General features: G+C 38.8%; 2 protein-coding genes across 5 annotated transcripts in view; one reads left to right on the top strand and one right to left on the bottom strand.

Annotated features, from left to right (window-relative positions):
* The window catches only part of AP3S1 (adaptor related protein complex 3 subunit sigma 1), a 46021-nt gene extending 31470 nt beyond the window's left edge, over positions 1-14551 (bottom strand). For all 4 annotated transcript variants that reach the window (XR_015280711.1, XM_086868490.1, XM_086868492.1 and 1 more), the window contains exons 1-4: positions 14333-14551; positions 12218-12309; positions 9529-9640; positions 1178-1249 (exon numbers count right to left, since the gene is read on the bottom strand). Coding sequence is in view for 3 of the 4 variants with exons in the window: in XM_086868490.1 (XP_086724616.1) it covers positions 1178-1249; positions 9529-9640; positions 12218-12309; positions 14333-14401 (345 nt within the window). In the remaining variant the exon portion in view is untranslated. The remainder of the gene's footprint in view (positions 1-1177; positions 1250-9528; positions 9641-12217; positions 12310-14332) is intronic.
* Positions 14552-14619: 68 nt separating this feature from the next.
* ATG12 (autophagy related 12) lies at positions 14620-17454 on the top strand. Its single transcript, XM_086868493.1, has 4 exons — positions 14620-14882; positions 15026-15162; positions 16614-16676; positions 17023-17454. Exons 1-4 carry the CDS (start codon positions 14711-14713, stop codon positions 17080-17082), a joined length of 432 nt encoding a protein of 143 aa, XP_086724619.1. The 5' UTR covers positions 14620-14710; the 3' UTR covers positions 17083-17454.
* The last annotated feature ends 4908 nt before the right edge of the window (positions 17455-22362 follow it).

Here is a 22362-nt window from a genome sequence, read left to right as displayed (position 1 = left end):
TCAATCTGAAATAGTTCTTTCAGATACCTGCCTTGGTATTATTTTCAGTCTACTTTTTCTCTCCTACTTTTTTTTTGCATCTTTTGCTGCTGATGCAGAAAGATGTTCATAGATGGGGAAAGGTGACTGCACAGAAAGCAATAGTAGGCACAAAATGCAACTGAAGGAATAAATTCTGTATGTTAAATTCTCAGCATTTTATGTATTGCATCAAAAAACGACAAAGTCCTTTTAAATGAAAGGTGATGTTTATCTAAACTAGATTAATAAGTAAAACACTTGTTTCTTATAGCTGGGAATATTCAAACAAGATTATTTCTAAATGCTTGAAAAAAGACAAAGTCTATTTGAGATTTTAAATATAAAGATCTACACAGCATTTAAATTACATGATCATAGCATATGAAAGGCAACTTCCAATCCTAACTGGAAAACACTTAACAACTTCAGTTCTGAGTTATATAAAACCTAACCATGAACAAAATTGAACACATTATTTCTTGAAGCAGTTCCTACTCTAAGAATATTTAGATGTCTTAGGTTTTACAATTTTATGTACAGTATTACTATGGAAATCTCCTGTACTATTTTATTGTTCCTCAGAAAGGCATGTTCCCTAACAGCTTTCAAGTAAAAGAAGAAATACTTTAGGAGAAACAATCTAGATTTCACTGATATCACGGATATGACAGAATCATGGAATCAGTAAGGTTGGAAAACACCTCCAAGATCCTCAAGTCCAACCTTTGACCAAACACCATCATGTCGATTAAGTGACATCACTAAGCCTCCAGTTGTTTCTTGAACACTTCTGGTTATGATGCCTCCACCACTCCCCAGGCAGTCCGTTTCAATGCCTGACAACTCTTTCAAGGAAGAAATTCTTCCTGGTATCCAGCTTGAGGCCATTTCCTCTTGACTGACAGTGTTTATTTGGGAGAAGTGACCAACCGCCATCCTGTTACAATGTCCTTTCAAGTGGTTGCAGAGGGCTCCCACTGAGCCCCCTCTCTCCAGCCTCAACACTCCCCAACTCTCTCAGCCACACCTCACAAGACTTACTCTCTAGACCCTTCACCACTTTGTTACCCTTCTCTGGAAAGTAAGGCAGAGCTTAATGCCAAGTATCAGCTGAACCAAACATTCACAAAAATATTACAGGATGTCATCACAGTACCTTGTCTACATGGAAGATTAAATCCAGCTCACAGACATTTTCAAAACATTTGTCAAGTGTTTCCACAAATACCTGCAAAAAGGGAAAAAAAAGCACCAAATCAATCAATCTTAAACAAAAACTCTACAGTTCCATTAGGTGTGAGCTTTGAGAAAAATAAATACAGAAATTAAACACTGGTCAGATCTTAAGGCATTAAAGGCATCTACAGAAATTATGAGGTTAACATTATGTCAAAATATGTTATCTATGTAGAGGACAAAACTGTATGCACAAGCCAATTTAGGTTAAAACTGCTTAAAGGCACACTGTTTTAAAAAACAGATACATCTTGAAAAACCAGTAACATAACCTATACTATAATTTTCTCAGCTGTAATTCAAAGTACTCCTTCACATTTCATTAGAACTCAATTATGAATAAAAAAAAAATTCAGCTTTTCCCATTACTATTTTTAATAATTACTACATTGTAGACATCTCCTAGTTATCCAGACTGCTAGCTCTACTGTCAGAAGCATCCCTTCTAGCAGCAGTACAGCAGCTTTCACCTGACTTAGACACACTGAATAGAGGATAAAAAGGGCATCTGTCTTAAATGTTACACTTCCTGATCCTGTCAGGCATATCACCATATAAAGTTAGAAAAGCCTAGCTCTTTATAAACAGGCAAAGAAGTCCTTTATGAATCCAGAATATAAAAGCATAAAGTAGAAAAATCCAAGCAGTGCTGACCTCCAGCCACTGATGCTCCCTGCCAGACACAGCCTGTACATCACCTTGCTCTAGGTGTTTCTGAAACAGATTCTTTGGCATTTATACTTGTACTTCGGTACACCAAGAGCACCATCCAGAATTAGTCCAGATAATGAAATGATGATTGTACTTGAAGTCCTGAAGTTCCTGAATGCCAATCACCATGTGCTTGTGGTGAGTGCTGTCAAAGACTCCAATCTTAGAGAGCTGTATGCACAGTTCCTTCTGTCCAATGATAACTCCTATGGACACAGGTTATGTCAAGACCTCTCTAAGTTAAATGTAAGATTGAGCTTAGGGTCTTCAAAGTTAAAAAGAATTTCTGTAAGAATTTATTGATCTTTTATTAATGGCGAGAAAAAAAAAATTGCAACTTCTTGGAAATTTTAATCAGGTTTATATGTTTCAAGGCCATTTTGTCACAATATGCATTAAATATTATTTATTAAGATATCACTGTATGCAATTTTTTATTCAATTCTAAACTCAAACATCCTAAAGAAGCAATATGGGAGACAAAAAACTCATTTTGATTCTCTGTTCCACATGATTTCTGAACCCCATCTTAGTATTTGAGAGGCACCAGATTTCAAACTGCCTAGGCCCAGAAAAATAGGAATGAGAAACCATGTCCTGACACAGACCACAGAATTGTTTAGGTTGGAAACCTAAAGATGAATTAGTCGAACAGGTAAGCTAGCACTGCCAAATCCAGCTCTAACCTAAGTCCCTGAGTCTAGGGAGAGCCACATCTAGATGTTTTTAAAACCCTAGGCATGGTGACTCCACCACTTACATGGGCAGCCCATTCCAATGTCTGACAACCCTTTCAGTGTAACTTTTTCTAACAGCCTGTCTAAACCTCCCTTAGCACAAATTGAGGCTGTTTCCTCTTGTCCTATTTCTTCTTTCTTGGGAGAAGAGATTGAAGCATCTCTACAAGCCCCTTTCACATAGCTGTAGAGAAAGATAAGGAACCCTCAGTCCTTCTTTTCTCCAGGTTAACATGCGCAGCTCTCCCAGCCACTCCTTGTAAGACTTCTGCCCCTTCACTGGCTCCACTGACTTTCTCTGGGCTTGCTCCACCCCCTCAATGTGTTTCGAGTATTGAGGAGCCCAAAATTGGACACAGCATTTGAGGCATGGCCTCACAAGTGCCCAGTACAGAGGGACAGTCACTGGCCTCACTATTGCTGATCTAAGCCAAGATGCCATTGGCCTTCCTGGCTGCCTGAGGATAGCTGGCTCATGTTCAGACACTGTCAACCAGCACCACCAGGTCCTTTTCCACTGGGCAGCTTTCCAGCCACTCTGCCCCAGCCTGTAGCACTGAGGGACTTTTGTGACCCAAGGGCATTTGGCTCTGTCGAACGTCATACAATTTGACCTTGGCCCATCACTCTAGCCTGTCTGATTCCCCCCAGCAGATCAACACTTCCACCCAGCAAAAACTCATCTGCAAACTTGAACCCCTCGTCTAGATCACTGATAAAGATATTAAAGAGACCTGGCCCCAATACTGAGCTCTGAGGAATGCCACTGCTGACCAGATGCCATCTGGATATAACCCCAGTCACCTACACTCTTTGTGGATTGAAGTCCTGCTTCTACAGACATTTATTTATATCTACAGACCCAGTGAAACAGATATGCATGACATTAGCCATCTCCAACAGTAGCCATTACCAACAAAGATTACTTTTACATCTTAATCGCTGGTCTTCAGATCCTGCTCACACTGTAAAAGAGAGGACAACCACACCTTGCCCTCGCTATTACTACTATTATTGAAGTCTTTAAAATGTTGAAGTCAAACTACAAATTAACTGATGATCCATGAATTTAGAATAAGCACTATTCTTTAATAACAAAATACAAATCTGTCACTTAAACTAGGAACATAGAGCTTATTCAGAGGTAGACTCAAGACAATAAGGTTTGGTGACAAGTTAACTAAGAAAATGAATATGCTTGTGTTAAATTATACTGAAGCTAAGCAAAGCAGGGATCGTTTCTTCAAGCAGTTGTTAATTCATTATGATAATAACAGTTTTCTATACAGAAGAGATGTGAGCAAACGAAAAAACTTGTATGTTAAGCAGAAAAAACTACACATTTGACAACATGTGCAGCCATGTGCAGCAAAACAAATCACCAAAGATATTCTCTTACTTTCCTTGCACCTTAGGAGAATGCAGTTACAAGGACAGTGCTGTTTGATATTAGCTGCAAGAAGAAGATTGGAAACAGTGTAAATGCAACCTTTGTCTAATGGTTTTAGTTACAAGAGCTAAGAGTTTGACACTATTCCTCATAAAAGTCACCAACTTCACACATGATTCCCACACTCCAACATCTATCTAGTTCCTTGGAAAACAAAGGAACCCATTAAAAACAAAGGCAACTCAAGAATCCTAAAAACATCCCCCCAGATACATATATTGAGCAGCAGCACACATGCTCACACAACAACAACACAAAAGTTTAATTTTTGTGACATTCTTCCAGATAGATAAAGCTTCTATAGCAACATTTGATTCATTGCTGGAGTGGTTACTTACAAACTTTTCCCTACCACACATCAACCCCCTCACACTAAATAAACTCAAAAATCTCTGCTTACAATGCATGGTCAGTAATGTGCAATGAACATTTTTTAATCTAAGGGAAATCAGCTGGCCTTGACTATTCCTTCACAGAGATTTTTCACTGACTAAAGATTTCCCATGGAAACTTTGGAAATTTCCTCTATCTTCCATTCATGATGGTGAGCTCACAATAATGCCAGAAATGACAAGGTCTACATCTATCATAAATGGTCTTTTAAAACACTGGTCTGCAAGGTAAACTAAATTTTTTACACTAACGTTTCTTGACCTCTTTTAAGATGCCTTCAGTAACTAAAATGGTAAATAAAATCAGAGTCACTTCCATCAGAATTTTAATTTAATCATGAACTGCCCACTGTGGCAAGCAGCTCAGATGCTGCAGACCTGTAGATCAATAACCAGAAGAGAAAACACATCAGTTGTTTTGGGACACACACACCCTTCACATACATCAGTTCAGATGCATTTTGTGATGTTACTGAAAGAGTAAACATAAATAAATTAGTGATATAGCAGGAAAATAAGGGTGCATGCACAATTAATTACTAGCTCCCCCTTGTGCTTCATTTTTGAAATTACTATCTTTTATGGTAAAAAGAAAAAAACATGCACAACTCCATGTATATAAACAGAAAACATGAAAAAAAAAAGGAAAACCCCTATCCTTTCTTTTGTAAGAAATATGCTTTAATAAAGACAGATGCACACTGGCAGCATAAATTATATGAAACAAAATACTAAATTTTTATTGAATATTTGCAAGCCAGGAGCCCCCTCTACTCAGCCATATGTCAAAACATTAAACCATTACAATGAAGGGCTTATTTTTAAAACAAACAAATAAAACAAAAAAGGAATATATCATACATTTGGAGGAAAATAACAAGGGCAGCAGAAAACTCAGAACATCTAAACAATTAAATGTATCTGAGCATGGATAATGTCAAATACGAACAAAAGAAGGTACAAAAGATGAACTAAAAACAACAAGAGTTACTCATACCAAGATTATCCCCTTCTTCTTCCTTAGCATACCAAACAGCAATGGTAAAACTGAGGACAGAAGTAATTCAATCTGCCCATGAAGAGCTCTTATCCCCGTCATATGCCTCTCCGTTTTCTATTTCATTAGCACAAAAGCATCTCTGGTCAGGATACTTTATTGTTAAGAACTGAGGAGAACGTGTTACATAAGCTGCGCTGCTTCCCACGTGCATCTCACTGAACACCATTACACTGAAAGGCTCTATTGAATTTCCCATAGAAGACTGACCTCACAAACTCCGCTGCTTGCTGACTCATGTTTTTGAAGTACAGCAATGGGCCAAGACACTCACAAATTCTTAGAGCTGACACAGGGCTCTAATGTCCATAGGATAGTTAATGTACCACTGTAAACACACATTTCTTCTTTATGGCAGTCTGCAGCTAGTTGCGTTTTCCCAGGTATTTTCCTTCCATCCACTAAAACCTTATGCTTCACAGGCTAACACAAAGATACTAAAACAGCATGACAAGAATTTTTTGTATCCAGAAGACTGTAAAACCTAAGCACTGCAGATACTGATCAATCTCCTAATCCAAGTAAGCAAATATAATAAAAAGAAACTGGTGTTTACATTTAGAAAAAAAAAGGGAAGAAAATGGTCAAAAATAAATAATCTGAATTTGTCTTAGATGTTCAAACAAAGAAATCCAAGCTGAAGATGGTATCAAACCCCAGGCAGGGTCTAGGATTTGTAATACATATAGCATATTCATTAAGCCTGGGTCAAGACTAACCTGTGAAACAGCTCTGGATCTCATGGGGAGATAAGTAGCATTCCTGAAAGTATCCTAAGGATCACAACAAAAACTTTCTGCCGGAAAGAACTGCAGAATGCCATACATAATCTAATCTCCTATATATTTATTCAGTTTGTATGACAAAAATCTCGAAGTTGCTATACTGAGTTCTAGGTTAATTTCACCAGTTTACTTTCCATCATAAACTGGTCCCTTACATATCCACTTGCTTAGACAATTCATTATATGTGTGACTCCTAACAAAGTCCAGATGTCTTACTCTTACCTGTATTATCCCTGAACTACAATAAAAAAAGATGTAGAAAAATGGTTCACTACTTTTCAGGAAAAAATAAAGCTTATCTTCTCAATTAAATATGTGTGTGAATATATTGTTAGTCTACACTGCATGTGGGACTGACAAGTAATAAACTTTCTGAGAGCCCTCTTTCAGTAAAAGATCCATTTAATTCTGACTGCTACTGCTAAGAAGATTAAACAGATCCTTCTTCTAAGCCTGTCTAGAAATTAAAAAGATTTAATTAATCTCTAGACTCTTAACATTTAATATTAATTAATATCAAATATTGAATATTAATCTCTAATACTCTATACTACAATCAAATGGTTGAACTGCAATGATTAAGAAAAATTGGAATTCTCAACAGCTGTAGGTACCGTGGTGAGAACGTATGATTTATAAAAAAAAATCAGACAGGTCAGAAAACCAAAGTATTTCTACAGATGGAAATAGCGTTTTTATTATTTCAGTTTCCTCTAAACAGTTATGTTGACATGTAATTACACACTAAGGCATTTTTGGAAAAAATGTGAAATAGAAAGACTAGGAGATTAAAATCTATTGAAATATTTTTGGTACAAGAAGCAAAACATTTTAGAGAAACGCTTAAATTCTGTACTTCAAAAACTTTCGGGGGCTGTATAATTATGAGTAGTAGTAAGCTCAAGAAATGTGCTTCAACACCTGAAATTACTATTTAGGTAGCACTGTCTATGTGAATATACTTCTTTCCTCTGTTCATAAATACTTTGGCACTTCCAAGTAAGTAGACACACTATGCAACAGGCAACTAAGCAACCCTGTACAACAAACTGCTATGAACAAGTACAGCTACTGTGTACCTTGTTAATGCTGCACTGTTCAGATATTGCAGAATGTTCCATGACCAAAGATGATGTAAGAATCCAGAAGAAGAGTTTCCTTCCCTGCTACCCATGCAGGCACTCTTCTGGATCTACTGTCCAGAAGAGCAGCACTGGAACAACTGTTCTGAACAGCAGGAGGTGTCTGTGGGAAGCTGTGCAGCTTCATGAAAGGTCTGCAGGGAATTGTAGGGCTTTAGAGACTCACAGTGCTTCTACAGTGAAATAACTGATACAGTCCCATGTCTCAGGACAGATTTTACTTATGCAATAAATCAATTCTCTTGATGTGCAAGCTTTTGAAAGGCCTAACAGTAAGTTATACTTACTGTTTTATAAGTATATGTAAATATACATATATGAGATCCATTTTACGGAATGACATAAATCACTTCATGGTGTGAAACTATTTTCTGTTTGAAAATAATGATCATCAGTGAAATTGCTTATTTGCAAGTTTAAAGTTGAAAAAAATCACTGATTTAGTCAGAGGCCTCTTGACCTAGGAGTGTTCATCTTACCAGACATGATATTTGTTACTAGGTTGACAATGACATATTTAGCAGTTTAAATACTGGTCACAGCACCAAGCCTGCCTGAGTTTGAGAAGCATTTGAAAAATGCTTTAAGGTACATGGCATGATTCTTGGGGTGTCCTGGGCAAGGTCAGGAGCTGAACCCAATGATCCTGATGGGTCCCTGTGTTGGAAGGAAATCATACCTGGAAGCCTTGCAGAAGACATTATATTTGAGAAGTCAGTGATCTTGAACAGGCCCTGTCTGCTCTACTGGGCTGAGCAGCCTGGATCTTCTTAATATAATCTATAACCTATGATGTCCTTGGCAAAAATGAACTGTAGGAATGGATTGTACTGATTCTGACCAAGAGACTGTTGCATGTTTAGGGGTTAGTCATCCACATAACACAACCTGAAGAGACACAGAGGACTGTCCTGTGCTGCAGAAATTCCTTGGCTAAGGGATAAACTCAGCCAGCTCACTGCAAGAGAGGAGCCAGCAAGCAGCTCCCACATGGTACCAGTGAACATGCCACCTGCATGGCCTAACCATGACCTCAAATTGCAGTAGGAAGTTCTCCTGAAAATATTCTTCAGCAAAAGTTGTTTTCCTGTGAGGAAATTATATAACAGCTCAAAGAATCAAAAAAAGAAGAGCTTCTCTCCATAGGATCTGCTCTGCCCTGCGCACTGTGGGAAAATCCATCTGGTCTCCATTGGGTGTTACATAAAGGTGGCCAGCACCTGAAGGGGTTTAAGATTTACCATCTACATTCATCTTCTTACTCTGCTCTATTAAGCAGTTATCTTATCAAACCATTTGTGCTGTTGAGCCTTTCTTACTGAGATAAAGAACCTAGGCTTAAGGATCTTCTCCCTCCTGACCAATCCCCACCCTACTCATCCCAATTTCCCTGGTGCAGAACACATACCTAGGGGAGCATTTGCCCTTCTTTTTTAAGGCATACCTGTCAAAAGATCATAAGCCACAAGGAAAATTTAATCCAAAGATGTTTTGGACATATTTATGTATTTATATATTTATAGTGAATACAGATATACACACATGCATGTGTGTGTGAGTCTGGGTATATATTAATATACATAAAAATATATATATACACATACAGAGCATTGCCTGTCGAAGTTCTCATAATCTACATTTGTACAGCCAATGTTTGAACTTTGCCATTATTACCTGCAGCCAAAAGAGGTCTCGAAAAGCTAAAATAAAAAATAGTTTTTGTTCAGGAGGCTCCACATAGTTTCCTCACTTTCCTGTCAACTTGATAAATGACTATTTCAAAGACAGTCCAGAAAACTACAAACAATCTGAAAATAATACTCAGCATTTTTCAGTATGTTCACAGTATAAAATCAACCTTCCAAATACTTCCAAAAAAATGCAAGCAAAATGTTTAATTTCTAAGATACTTCAAAGTTGGAATTACAGTTATTTAGAATAAAAATAAATAAAAAACAAAAACAAAAAAACCCACAAAGCAGCAAAAAGAACTTACTTGTATGAGGTCTAAAATACCAAGCTCACTTTCTGAGGAATCCACACAGAAGACAAAATACAAGGTGGCATAGTGTCGATAAATTAGTTTGTTATCGGATCCACCTATTAATCTAAAGAGGAAATAAAACAAGGAAAGCTTAGGTAGTATCTCAGGATAAGCTTAGCAAATCCTCAGTTATTCCAGTTAATAGGAGGCTTACTATTAACAGCTGGAGTTCTCCCAAATCCAACTATACTGCAACTTCTATTTTGTGATATAATTCCAATGGAAAATTAAGTAACAAGACAGACCAATTTACATTTACCACACAAGAAAAAGTTATTGTTATCCATATGGATAAAAATTACATCAACCTGCACAGCTTTTTATTAAAATCTATTCAAACAGATCACAAAAAAGCAGATATTAAATGTACTTCCATTCCACACTAGCAGGAAGGCACTGCACAGGGATTAATCTGCTTTACAGATTAACGGTGTATATCTATGAATCCTTCCCTCACCTTCTCGGAGGAGCATCAGGAGGAAAAAAAACTGTAATGAAGAATGGCATTTGGATTACAGAAAAAGCCTTAAATTAGGTTTATGATCCATTTAATAACCAAGAACATGTAACAATCATGCTAACACTCATGATATCTTGAGAAGTAGGACCATACTTCAAGCAATAGTTTATGATGCAATGTTACAGTCACAGAAGCTCACATTAGGACTCACTAATCATGGCACTGAATGAGAAGAGTCTAAAGAGGTAGCTTCTTCCACTCTTCTGCTATGGCTTTCCAAAAAACGGCACATAAAGCACAGGAGATCTACATTAGATCACTGACATTTGCTTTGAGTTATAAAACAACTGTTCTTACAGAAACAAAAATATTTTTTAGGTTGAACCTACATGGACATGACTATAGCAATTTTCCCTTAATTCTGGACCATAACTGAATCACCCATTTGGTGCACTATAACTCATCCCTTTAGTTTCTGTATTTGTCACAGGGTAGGAATACACAACAAATAAATAAATAAATAAACAAACAAACAAACAGACAAACAAACAAACTTTTAAGGTCACTTCTGCTTAAGCATTGTGCTCTGCATTAATGCTTTGCAGAGAGCAGGAATGGGGGTAGGGAAGAGGAACCCTTTGTTTCTGAAGAGTAGGAATTGCATTTATCAGAAAACACTATAATGAGCAAATAGGACAGTGGAAAGACATGGCAATTAAGGTTTCTTCTTTTGTGATCTATTTATCCAATTCTTTCAGATACTTCATACTTGAAGTACACATAGTTCTACACATAAACTGTTGAGGCCTTTGGATAAAACACAAACTATAAAGAGAACCCTGTCCTGAAAAAAAAAATACTGAAAAAAATTCCACCGAGTAGTAGGATTGTGTTCTCTGTCTCAGTTTATTCTTGTTAAGCAGCTGTGATTTTTTAAAAAGCTCCAAATATCTTCTGCCTTTCACTTACAGAATTCAAGCTAGAATGTTCCCAACCTGAGATCATCTCCAAGTACCTAATGATAGAATCACCAGTTCAGGAGTCAGAAAAGAATAATTTAAATTTAAAAAACAGTAATGAAAGGAATCCAGAATCATTTTGATGAGGAAATAAGACATCCTAGCTGATACGGTACAGCTAAGCATTTAATTGACTCTGTACACAGAGAATCTAGCTGTTAGCAGACCAACTTTCACTAACCAGAAATTCCCATAAATATAATATTTAACAGACTATAACAATCTCTATGTCATAGACTGGAGATCATGAGCTCATTCCATCATTTCCAACCTGTTCTTCTAGAAAGTGGCTTTTTAACTATTAACTCTTGATGGCTAATAAATTCTTCAAACACATCTCCATTTCAGAATTTCTTCAGCTAAAGCAAGATGACGTTCAAAAACAATGAAGGTGCAAAAAATACTACTTTGTGTATTACAGAGACACATAAGCCTCGCTTTCCTCCTACCCTGTTTTTCCTTTATTAATAAAATATCTTGGTCGAAACTGTAATAGCACTTTTAAAACCTATTTTTTTTCTTCCTAGTTCATACAGCAAGTGCAAATCCTGATAAAAAGGCTGTCTGCTCAAATTTTAGGAGTTCAAGCCAAATAACAGCTCCAAAGTATTTAATTTTCTACTACTGATTTTTCTACAGATTTTTTCTACTGATTTTCTAGAGATTTTTCTCAGTTGGTCAGAGCATGGTGGTAAAAACACCAAAGCTGGGCTGTGGATTCCTGTATGGGCCATTCACTTCAGAGACCTTGTGGGTCCCTTCAGAATATTCTGTGATTCAGTGGGTACAGAAAATGCCAATGCCTCTTAAAATGTGACCAGAAATCTTTAGCTTGATTATCGCAAAACAACATATGCCTGTTCCTTCCCCATCTTTGTATCTGAAACAATCATGGCACAAGATACGGCACTGTGACCATTTCACACATCTTGTGCCACAAGGATGTAAAAAAAAATAAAATTATAGCCTAAGACATTTTGGTACATATAAGCTATGATTCATTAGTGAAGAATATGTACACCTGGTGCAGAATATAATTCCTTGTGTGTCAACAAATCTCAAATGACATGGCATTTATATAATAGCTGTGAAAAACTGTAGTATCAGAAGTACTAATACTTGAAAGTCAGTATTGGGCATTTATTTCAAACTTGATACTTACAGTCCTCCTTCTAGAAAATTACAGACATTTTCATCACGTTTCGATACTAAATGGAAAGTTTCTCTGATAATTTGTTGCTGCGTGTCTTCACTCTGTGAAAGAAAATACACTTTGTTAAAAAGCACTGACAGTGCACAGCACACAAGATTGTAAAACTTTAAGCATATCAGCACCCTCAAACTACCTACTTCTGAAGCCTCAAATCCACCAGTTAACATCTAACACTTGTGTCATTTCAACACAAAAGGCCATCATTTACAAGTTGCAGAAGAAGGTGTTACTGAGAAATGCGGAAAAGTGATCTTTTAAAGGAACTTCTGTAAAAAAAATTAACCTAAAAATAGTTTTTTTTAAGTAAACCAGAAGTGTTCTCAAGTAGCTTGATTTTTTTTTATTGTCAATGTAGCCTAAACAGCTACAGGCATGCTTTGAAACTAGTTTTACCCATAAACAATGAGTAAAATGAAGTCCTGAAAGCTTGAAGGTATTAGGGAAGCTACAAATCCCACAATATGTAACACTTCCAGACACCGCTTAAAATACAAGGGCACCATGAGCAGCAGGTTCTCCTAGGCTATAACCTTAACTCTTAGCAGATCAGAAGCACCACTTCTGAGAATAAATTCTTCTGGCGCTTCAGAAACTTAATTTTTAACTTTGAAATTATGGCCACAGGTCTATATTCTGAAAGACAAAATGATGACATATATTTTAATAGCCATAAATGATTCATTTTCTACCTAACTGCAAAATATTATTAACTTCATTTTATGCAGTTTCCATTCTCATATATATCAGCTAAAAGTCAGACCCATTTTATAAGCATTAGTATTATGAAAGAAATAAATACCTCCTTCACAGATCTGAAAAAAATTAATCTCTCTAGAAAACAGGACATGCATCCCCTCGTAGAAAAAAGCTGAGAGATTTGCCTCCAGTACTGCTTCAATTGACACTAAAGAATGCATAAGCTTAAAAAGGTCTACAAACAAATCGGTGTTATTGATATCATACATAAAAATACAGTCTATACAAATGCACCTGTTTCTGTGCAGCAGAAAGTTTCTTAGTTTAATTTGCTATTCACATTTTCAAAAGTTCAAAGCATTCTGTTTATATAAACATGTTACCCTACATTAAGCATTGAGAATTTGTTGCAAGTCCTGTTATGAAACTAGTACATCAGAACGATTTTACAAGAAAAATCTGGTATCCTCTGGCCATTTGCTCCTCTCCTTCCCCTTTCAGTCACACATAAGAAGGAGCTGTATCACTTACACTCGTCTAATTCAAAACCTGGCTGTGCAAACTACAGTGTCAGAGTCATCATTTCTGCTCTGAGGTGTGCAAGTAAGGTACATCCCTTCCAATGAGCTCTGAGTCCTGTAATAGCCAGAACTGCAAGAAACGGGACACAAATCCAAATAACTGCACTGCTAGAAAAAGTTATTAGCTTAAATAACTTTAAGAAATACCAATCGTTTCCTCGTATTTTAATGCCCAAGCAGACCCCAGCAGATCTGCTGGGAAATAGACTACGTTCAAAACATTATCTTAAAATCTCTTATCCTTGAACTAAATCACGAGTTTCCACTGCACTTTTCATTCAGATTGAACGCTTCTGCTGCATTCTCAGAGCTGCTTTGCTGCTTGCGTCCTACCATGTAAAAGAATGCTCTTTTCTACTTCGCTACGTTTTCATGTCAACTGCTATTTCATAGCACCCTATAACTTTCCAAAATAAAAGGTTCTGCTTAAGAACTCATCTGCCCCACTCTGCCAGCCCTGCCGTAGCACAGACACGCAGCACCGAGCCGGACAGCGGAGCTGAGAGCAGCCCGTCCACACGACAACTCGGGAGAGCCAAGCCTGCCGCTGGACAAGTTTCCCTCCCTCCTTCACCTTCGGAGCTCCTAAAAAGCAAATCCCAGCGAAAACAACATCGACTTTCTTCGAAGCCTCACGTACACGGTCTCAGCACCACCCCTTTTCCCACAGCGGTGCCCTGGCCCCGGCGCAGCCGGCAGGGCCAGGCCGGGGGCCCTCGCGTACAACCCCGCCGCCCGGCCATCGCACGGCCCCCGCCCGCCCCGCCGAGCCCCGGCCCGTCCGTACATAGCGCTGGTAGAACTTGGAGAGCCGCGGCTTGCCGTGATTGTTGAAGATAAGGATGGCTTTGATCATGGTGGGGCGGCGGCGGGGACTGACGGCGGCAGCCTGACGAGCTGTGTCCCCGTCCTCTTCCTTTTCCTCTTCTCTTTCCTTCCTCTTCCTCTCGCCCTCCCTCCCTCTGCCCACCCCCGTCCCGCTCTCGGGCCGGTGGCGGCCGGGCGCGCGCACCACGTGACCGCTGGGACGGCTCGTGCCGCACGTGACGCTGCTGGGGTGTCACGTGACGGGAAGGCGGTGTCCCACGAGGGACAAAATGCTTCGCGGAGAGGAGACCGCCCCTCGCTTGGCGTCACTTCCCGCGGCCCGCGCAGCACCGGCATTATGGCGGAGCTCGAGGAGCAGCTGCCGCCCGCCACGGTGCAGAGCACCGGCCGGAGCGACGGCGGAGAGGAGACCTCGGAGGGCGGGGCCGCGACGGGCCCCCCCGAACCAGGCCCGCCCCCGGCCGGGTCGCCAGGCACCGAGGAGCCCGCGGGCGACGCTAAAAAGAAAAGTAATGGGACGAGAGGCCTCCGCAGGCCCGTGGGGGCGGGCGTGGTGACGAGCAGGCGAGGCGGCCAATGGGCGGCGGGGACGGACGGTGTGGGCCAATGAGCGACGGGGGGCGGGCCCTCTGTGACACGCTGTTTCCCGCAGTTGATGTGCTGCTGAAGGCTGTGGGCGACACCCCCATCATGAGGACCAAGAAATGGGCGGTGGAGCGGACCCGGACCATCCAGGGCCTCGTGGACTTCATCAAGAAGTTCCTCAAGCTGATGGCCTCCGAACAGCTGGTACGGGCGAGCACCGGGCGGGGGGCTGCGGGCTGGGTCCCCGCTGTCAACCCTGCAAAGCTACAGCTGCCTGTATGAAACTTGGAGAGAACTATTCCAAGTGGACCTCAGGATGTGATATTGAGCGAGCTGTAGCAGAGCGGTGTGCTCGGCACTGATCTTTGGAATTTCTGCAGTGTCTGTATTTCTTTCTATATTTCTCTGCCAGGCAGAGCTGTGGGCACCCTGGGCAGCCAAAAGGAAACATTCCTAGCCACTAGCTACCTGGAGGAACTGGGTATGGAACCCTAGTATTTGAAAAACAGACCAGAATTTTTGGGATCTGCTTTCTGAATCTGAGTGTCTGTTTCCTTTAGAGCTCACATCTAAAGTAATTTAATTACTGTCATAGAACTGATTTTACTTTTAAAATGGGTAGTTGGGAAGTGTTTGCCCTTGGGGAGCAGATTGCTGATGTTATTTATGGGTTCCTTCCTGCGGAAGTGACTAGCCAAAGTGGCCTCGTGATAACACTGGCAGAGCTAGAAATACAATTGCACTGATTTTGTTGCTCTGCAGTGAACTCTCAACATCCATTGTTTTACAACATCCAAAATTTTTATTTAAGATACACAGTTAAAGCAATACTCATTAGAGTAGTCAACTAAATTGTAGCTGAATCCATTCTGTTCTTGGTTTGGAGGATCTTATTTAAATATATAGGCATAAATGCACTGGCCTTCTCATTCACCTGGAAATCATGAAGGGTCTGCTTTTGCGTGGTTTAATATCTCAAAGAAGATTGGTAAGTCTGATATTAACTAAGGACATTCTCAACATTTTGATTTAGTGACAATCATATGATTATCTCTGGACAAAAAAAAATGGGAGCACATAGCCTTCCAGTGTGGCTGAAGCCTAAGGCTAGACTTCAAGAAAAAAGACCTAGGAATTTTATATCTTTTATTTGGAAATAGCATGTGGTACCTCAGTACCCACTGCTGCCTCACATGGCAGATCCCAAGGACCTCTTTGTCTTTGTGGATTAGATATTATGTGTGTAATTGCATTTTTTGGAGCAAGAAGTGAGAAGGATGACTTCAAAATAGAACAAGATGTTTCTAATTTCTGTGATGGCCATAACTGAGCAAATCTGGAATACTGTGAGTGGTTAGAGTGAAATAAGAGCAAGAGCTAAACCAGTGAGTTCACTTTGTGCTGCTGTATGGGAGAATAACAGGTCAGCTTGCAGGAAAAGGAAGTCAGCACGCTTACTTTGGTTTGGTCTGGCTGGCCAGACAGAGTGACAGGTGACTCCTCGTGGTCATGTTGCCCCTCCATTCTGAAGTGGAGGTGGTAGTAGCTGGTTGTATTCTGTTATATGCTTAAAGATTATAATAGAACTTTTGACTGCAGAATGTTTCTTCTGTGTTTCCAGTGAGATCTCCATCTCCTCTCTCATTTTCTTGCAGTTCATATATGTTAATCAGTCTTTTGCTCCATCTCCAGACCAAGAAGTGGGGACCCTCTATGAGGTAACTTTCATCTTAAATATCCTTTCCAAATGTATTTAGCAGGATTTTCCAGCACACCTCAGGCACTTGAACTCTGTTACTTCTCCTAGCATTAATAGTTTGCATTTACTGCAGTGTAGTTGATATTCACAGATCTGTACGAATGTGATCCAAAGAGTTCACACAGCCTTTGGAAATGTATCCCTTTATTTTCAGTGTGTTGTCACGCCTCTCATTTTAATGGGGAGCTTTCTCATGGCAATATTCCGTGACACATTTATCTGATGGGAAGACTTTTTGTTTTGCTTCACGTATATGCTAGCCAATGAATAATTTTAACAGCTTTTGTTTTTTGTTTTTCTTGCAGTGTTTTGGAAGTGATGGCAAGCTGGTACTGCATTATTGCAAAACTCAGGCTTGGGGATGAATGACTGGCAACACAGTTGGTCAGGTGCTCTCCTCAAAAATGGAGAAAGGACTAACTTAAATTCAAGTTATAAACACACAGAAAGAGGGATTTTTGCATTGCTGCCTATGAACATATGATGCAGGTGAATAGCATACACAAAGAGCTGGCTATGCTATATGATCAGGCTTTTTTTCGGATGTACCTTTGGGGTGCAGGAAAAACACCTGTATTTGCCATGCAGGGTAGAGCCAGCACTTTCGCTGCTGGCTACTTAATTGCTGTATCTGAAGGGAAACTATTTCAGTTGTCTGCAGGACTGACTGGACAGCACTGATTATATGCTGTACTGAAGATATGAGAACCTTTTTATTAAAAGTAATGTCTGTTGTACATGTAGCCTGGGATTCCATTTACTTCTGAGGTGTTGTGTGTTGTGTCCTTTTTGAAATTTTCATCTTGAATGTGCTTTATCTCATATCATTTCAAGACAGTATTTTGATTTTTTTTGTGTAATATATAGGAATGGGTATATAGTCTAATTACCCTTTGCCTTCATTATGTTGGCAATGTGAGTGCCTCGTTTATAATGGCACAGTATCAGAAGTCTCAGAATACTTCCCTCGTGCACAAATTTTGTAGTGATTTTTTTGAAGGGTCAACACTTAGCAGCTTTTAAGGTGTTTCTGCTGATGCTATTTAATGACTTGCATCTTTAATTGAATGATGTGACTAGCTGTAGCATCTAGACTTCATGAAGAAGTAGATATGAGGTGCTAAAAAGTCTGTATATTCTCTTTTTGACTGTTGTTAATTTTCATGTTTCACTAGCTGTGTAGAATGCAGTTTATATTCTTTTACCAAATCATAGCAGTGAGGATTGAGTTGAGTTTTTTTTCATTATGGAGAGAACTTGGTACCTTGAGTAGGGTGCTGACCTTTGCTTTTATGTATTGGGAGTTTGGGTGTGAGGGGTGGAGATTTTTAGTGGAGTTACTTGAAATGTCTGTTGTACAGTCTTTTATGTTTGTTTAAGATGAAACAAATTAAACATTAGTTGTATGCTTGCAGAATGTTCTTATGCTGGATGACAGTTTTTCTCTCTGACATAATCCAGTTCAGCACATACAGCTGAAACAGCCAGTTCTAGTTTAAAGCAGGTTTTTTCAATTTGAACTGTCATTCCATACAGAAATGGCTCTTAGCTAGTGTCTGCAACCTGTGTACTGGATTTTTTTGCCACTTCAGAGGACTTCTGGAAGAGAAATACCCAGTTTAATTTACTGACGTTGCTGCAGTTTGTGTGCAGCATGCACATATTCCACAGTTATGCAGGTAGGTGCCCTGAATGATTGCTATGTGAATAGCTTGATGTATCTTGCTGCTTGATGTATCTTGCTGCGTGATGTATCATCTGCTTGATGTATCAGTGGAAAACTTGGGTTCACTTAAGTAAACTAACAAGGCAGAATTTGTTGTAAACTTAAAATTCCAAATAATCCATACTTTTGCCTGCTCAGAACCCTAATCTCATGAATCTTCATCTATTTAGAAGAGCTGTTACAGAGGGAAGCACTCTTACTTTGTCTGGTTGAGGAAATTTCCTGCTTAGTTACTGTGGGGCCAGCACAGCCTGGGCAGCCACTAGAGGGTACACAAGGACAAAGTTATTTGCACAGTTTTATCGAGGGTTTTTTCAATCTTTTTTGTGGTATGTCCACATGCTGGCCTTACAAATATAAGTTGTTTGTTCTCCCGTGTGACAGTTGTTTACCTAAGATAAGCTACTAGTCTGGTTCACTTTAAAGAATGTTCTATTGGTGCCTTTCACCTCACTTGATCTTAACAAATGAAACTACTGATAAACTGCAAATGTGCTTTTCAGAAGTGATGCAAGAAGGTTGTGGGGTGTGTGTGTATGTATTGGGGGTGTTGTGTTTTGATTTTAAAAAGTAAAAGCACATTAAGATCTTGAAGAAGAACTGTAGGTCGTTCTATCTGCCAACTAATTATAGAATGTCATGCTGAATCTAAATATTTTTTATCCTCTGAAATTGAATTTAAAAAATAGTTTGCCTCAATTCCTCAAAATGTGATGATCCAATAATCTAAAAACCACAGTAATGGTCTGGATTTCCTTCTTTACCACATGCATTTTTGGACCTGGATAAACGAACCATGAAGCTTTGAATCATTCATTAATCTAAGATGCCACTTGTTCCCTGAACAATACTTACTTGTTATTGTTTGCTTCAGCATTTTTCTGCTCTTAATTTTTCTCCAACCTCAAGTAATTTTTCTGGCCTCTAGTTTATTAGTATACAGTAAGTACTTACCTGATCTAGCCCTTGCTTTCTGTTTCCTCACTGCTCCTAAGTGGTTGCCTTTATTCTGTTACTTTTTATGACTGCCAGCTCCAGTTCTGCTAATTCCCATACGACACTTCTGTACCTTCTTTACAGGGAGAAGTCCTCCTTTTTGCCCCTTCCTCCCCTTTCACCACTTCACTTCCATCAGGGAGGTGGTTAGTACTTACCTCTGGTAGCTCTTTAAGGACCATGGACTCTTTGTGTCTGGAGCTAAAGTGTGACCTTTAGGTGGCAGAAAATTTTCTTTGTTCATATTCTTAAGTAACAAACTAGACTGCAAATGTGTCAAGTAGATGATTTGTCAGGTGAACAAATAAGTGGTTCCCAGTACATTGTTTGTAGAATTTGCAAAAGACATGTTAAATCTCCTATTTTAAAAAGGGACAGTTACAGCTTTTAAAATCAGAGATGATCCTGAAATGCTTATCTCTTTGAGAAGAAGATTTCCAGTAAATTGGAAACATCAGAAGCCCAACTATAACATGAGCTGTGTTGTCTGCATTTGGTGTGCCTTGACCAAAAGTGGTGACTGTGTCATTTAAGTGACTTCTGTTGCTAGAGTGGGAGAAAAAGGGTATGAAAGTAAGAGCTGACTCTTGGACAGATCAGTGAGAGTTGTACAAAATAAACAAACAAACAAAAAAAAAGTCTAGATTTATTTAGAGTATTGTGTTCAACCAATATTTTACTATACTGATACACTATACTGAACTGCCAATATTTGTAACGTAGTTTAATTCACTTGATTTAATGTAATTGAATTAACAGAAAAGGCAAATTGAAAAAAATTCTCAGACTGAGAAGTATTGGAAAGGGAAGTCATTACACTGTTTTTATGAAAGACCTAGTACTTCACAACATCCTGATACTAAAAAATAATGCTATGCAAAATTCAGTTACCCTGTTTCAAGTTAATAATCACAAGATGCAAACCCTTTAAACTGTGAGGCACTATTTTTCTGAATTACTATAATGGTTTAGGGACTACCATTAGTGCTAGATTTGTAGTTGGTAGCTTGAACTAGTCCTAAATGCCCATGGAAACCTGAAGGAGCTAAATGAAACTAAAGTTACCTCAAGAGTGAAATGATAAAATACATAGTTGTGCCACCTATGTGCATACTGAGCAATTGCCGTCATTTCCAGGTCTTGGAAAACTACTGTTAAAACCTTAATGGAAGCTATGTCTATGATAATTATCCCCACAACTTAATCTTGAATGTGCTGATACACAGTAAATTCATGTGGAGGTGTTGGAAATCCATACATCCATTTTTCAAACTCCTTCCAACTCCAAAGCAGTTTATGTTTACCTGTTGTTGCTGTTCATGCTCATTTCGCAAGTCAAATTCTGCCTGTTTGCACAACTTTTTGGCTTACATCATTCTTTATTACCCTGAAGTCTCAGTTACTCTTCAGGGATATTATACAAAGGTTATTCAAGGTATTATAATACTACAACATCTTCATCTTGGGATTGAGGAAAAAAAAGGGGGAGCAACAATTCCTTTAACTCCAGGGTTTTTCATGAGGATTATTACTGTTACACGACAGTATAAAATTCAGTGTGCATTAAAAAATAAGAGTTTTCAACCTTGTTTTTTATTGGATCATCAAGAGAAGAAAAGCACTTGACAAGAAAACACGTAAAATACGTTATTTATTTGCAGAGACCATGCTTCAGTTTTGTTAGTACTATATTTAATATGCTTCCAAGGCTAAATGTCTTAAAAATCCATGCTTTGCTCTTGCTTTAATAGCCACAATGCTGTGAGATGTCAGATGCCTCTTTTAGTAAGAGTTAGAGCAACAAAAGCTAATTGAAAGATTGTTTCATCCTAAAATAGGTGGTTAAAAAAAGTTGAATCGCATTTTTGGCTGAGACCAAAATGAGTATGTTAAAGGCTTAATGTTATGCCTGTCACACTACATCTGTGTCACTAAACTTGGTAGTGCCAGGAAATTTTCTGGGACACTGTAGCTCAGTCATCTGTACAGTTGGTTGTTAGAACAGTTGCTGGCACAGATTTTGGCCTGTTCAGGAGCTGGCAAGGTACCATTTCTGGTGGGCACTTTGAATGTGACCAGCATGTTAGGGAGTTCAGAAAGTAAATAACATTGATGTAATTGGTTCTTTGCAAGCTGGCCCCTCTCCCGGGGATCAGTCCTTGGGATTCTTGTTGCTAGGTACACAGGTGAAATTTCAGGTGAGATTTGATCCCTTCTGTGCACAATGAGAACTTCAGGAGCAAAGACATGGTCTCCAAACTTCAGGAGCAATCTAGAAACTTTTAAAAAATATTCCCTTGCATTGCTTCCATGCAGTCATCTGTAAATTACTAAATTGATAGGCTCTAAATTCCTATCAATAGCCACATTCAGCAACATTTTTTGTTAAGTATGCAGATTATAGATGGTGGTGAAGTACTAGCTGTGTGTCTTGGTTCAATCAATAGCTTTCTTTATTAAAAGCAGATGATGAGCATTTATTTTCATTTTTTGAAGTGCGGGAGTCTTGGAGTCCTTCCTCTGTATCTTTCCATGCACTGATTCCACATGTAAATTATTTATCTATTGTGTACCTATCAGTTAGACAGACACAATGTAGACTTAAAATACAATTGAACTGAGAACCTAACCTTAAAAAAAATTGTTTAAGTTAACATGTTCCAATTTTAAAAATGGGTATGTGATTTAAAGTGGATAAAGATGTTTCCCTTGAACTCTGTTTGGTAACAGAACTAATAACCCTAAAGAGCTCTTAATGGGAAACCTCAAAGAAAGAAAAAAGATCTCCAAGCAAGACTACACGGTAATATTCCTAATGCAGAGGCTAGCCAGCACTTTGGCTTTCTCATATAAGTATCATAAATTGAAAAAAAACTACAAATTTATTTTTAAGTGTCTTTCTTGTAGAGGAAAATTTCAATAT

This window comes from Cyanistes caeruleus, chromosome Z (genome assembly GCF_971803275.1).
Source record: "Cyanistes caeruleus chromosome Z, bCyaCae1.hap1.1, whole genome shotgun sequence".
Classification (NCBI taxonomy): domain Eukaryota; kingdom Metazoa; phylum Chordata; class Aves; order Passeriformes; family Paridae; genus Cyanistes; species Cyanistes caeruleus.
The sequence above is the reverse complement of the archived record's forward strand: the minus strand, read 5'-3'. Positions and strand labels throughout refer to the sequence as shown.

What these genes read in the sequence shown, in the direction of transcription:
- ATG12 (XM_086868493.1), top strand. Translation starts at nt 14,711, where the DNA reads ATGGCGGAGCTCGAGGAGCAGCTGCCGCCCGCCACGGTGCAGAGCACC. An exon ending in GGGCGACGCTAAAAAGAAAA is followed by an intron (nt 14,883 to 15,025) that starts GTAATGGGACGA and finishes TGTTTCCCGCAG; the next exon opens with TTGATGTGCTGCTGAAGGCT. An exon ending in TGATGGCCTCCGAACAGCTG is followed by an intron (nt 15,163 to 16,613) that starts GTACGGGCGAGC and finishes ATTTTCTTGCAG; the next exon opens with TTCATATATGTTAATCAGTC.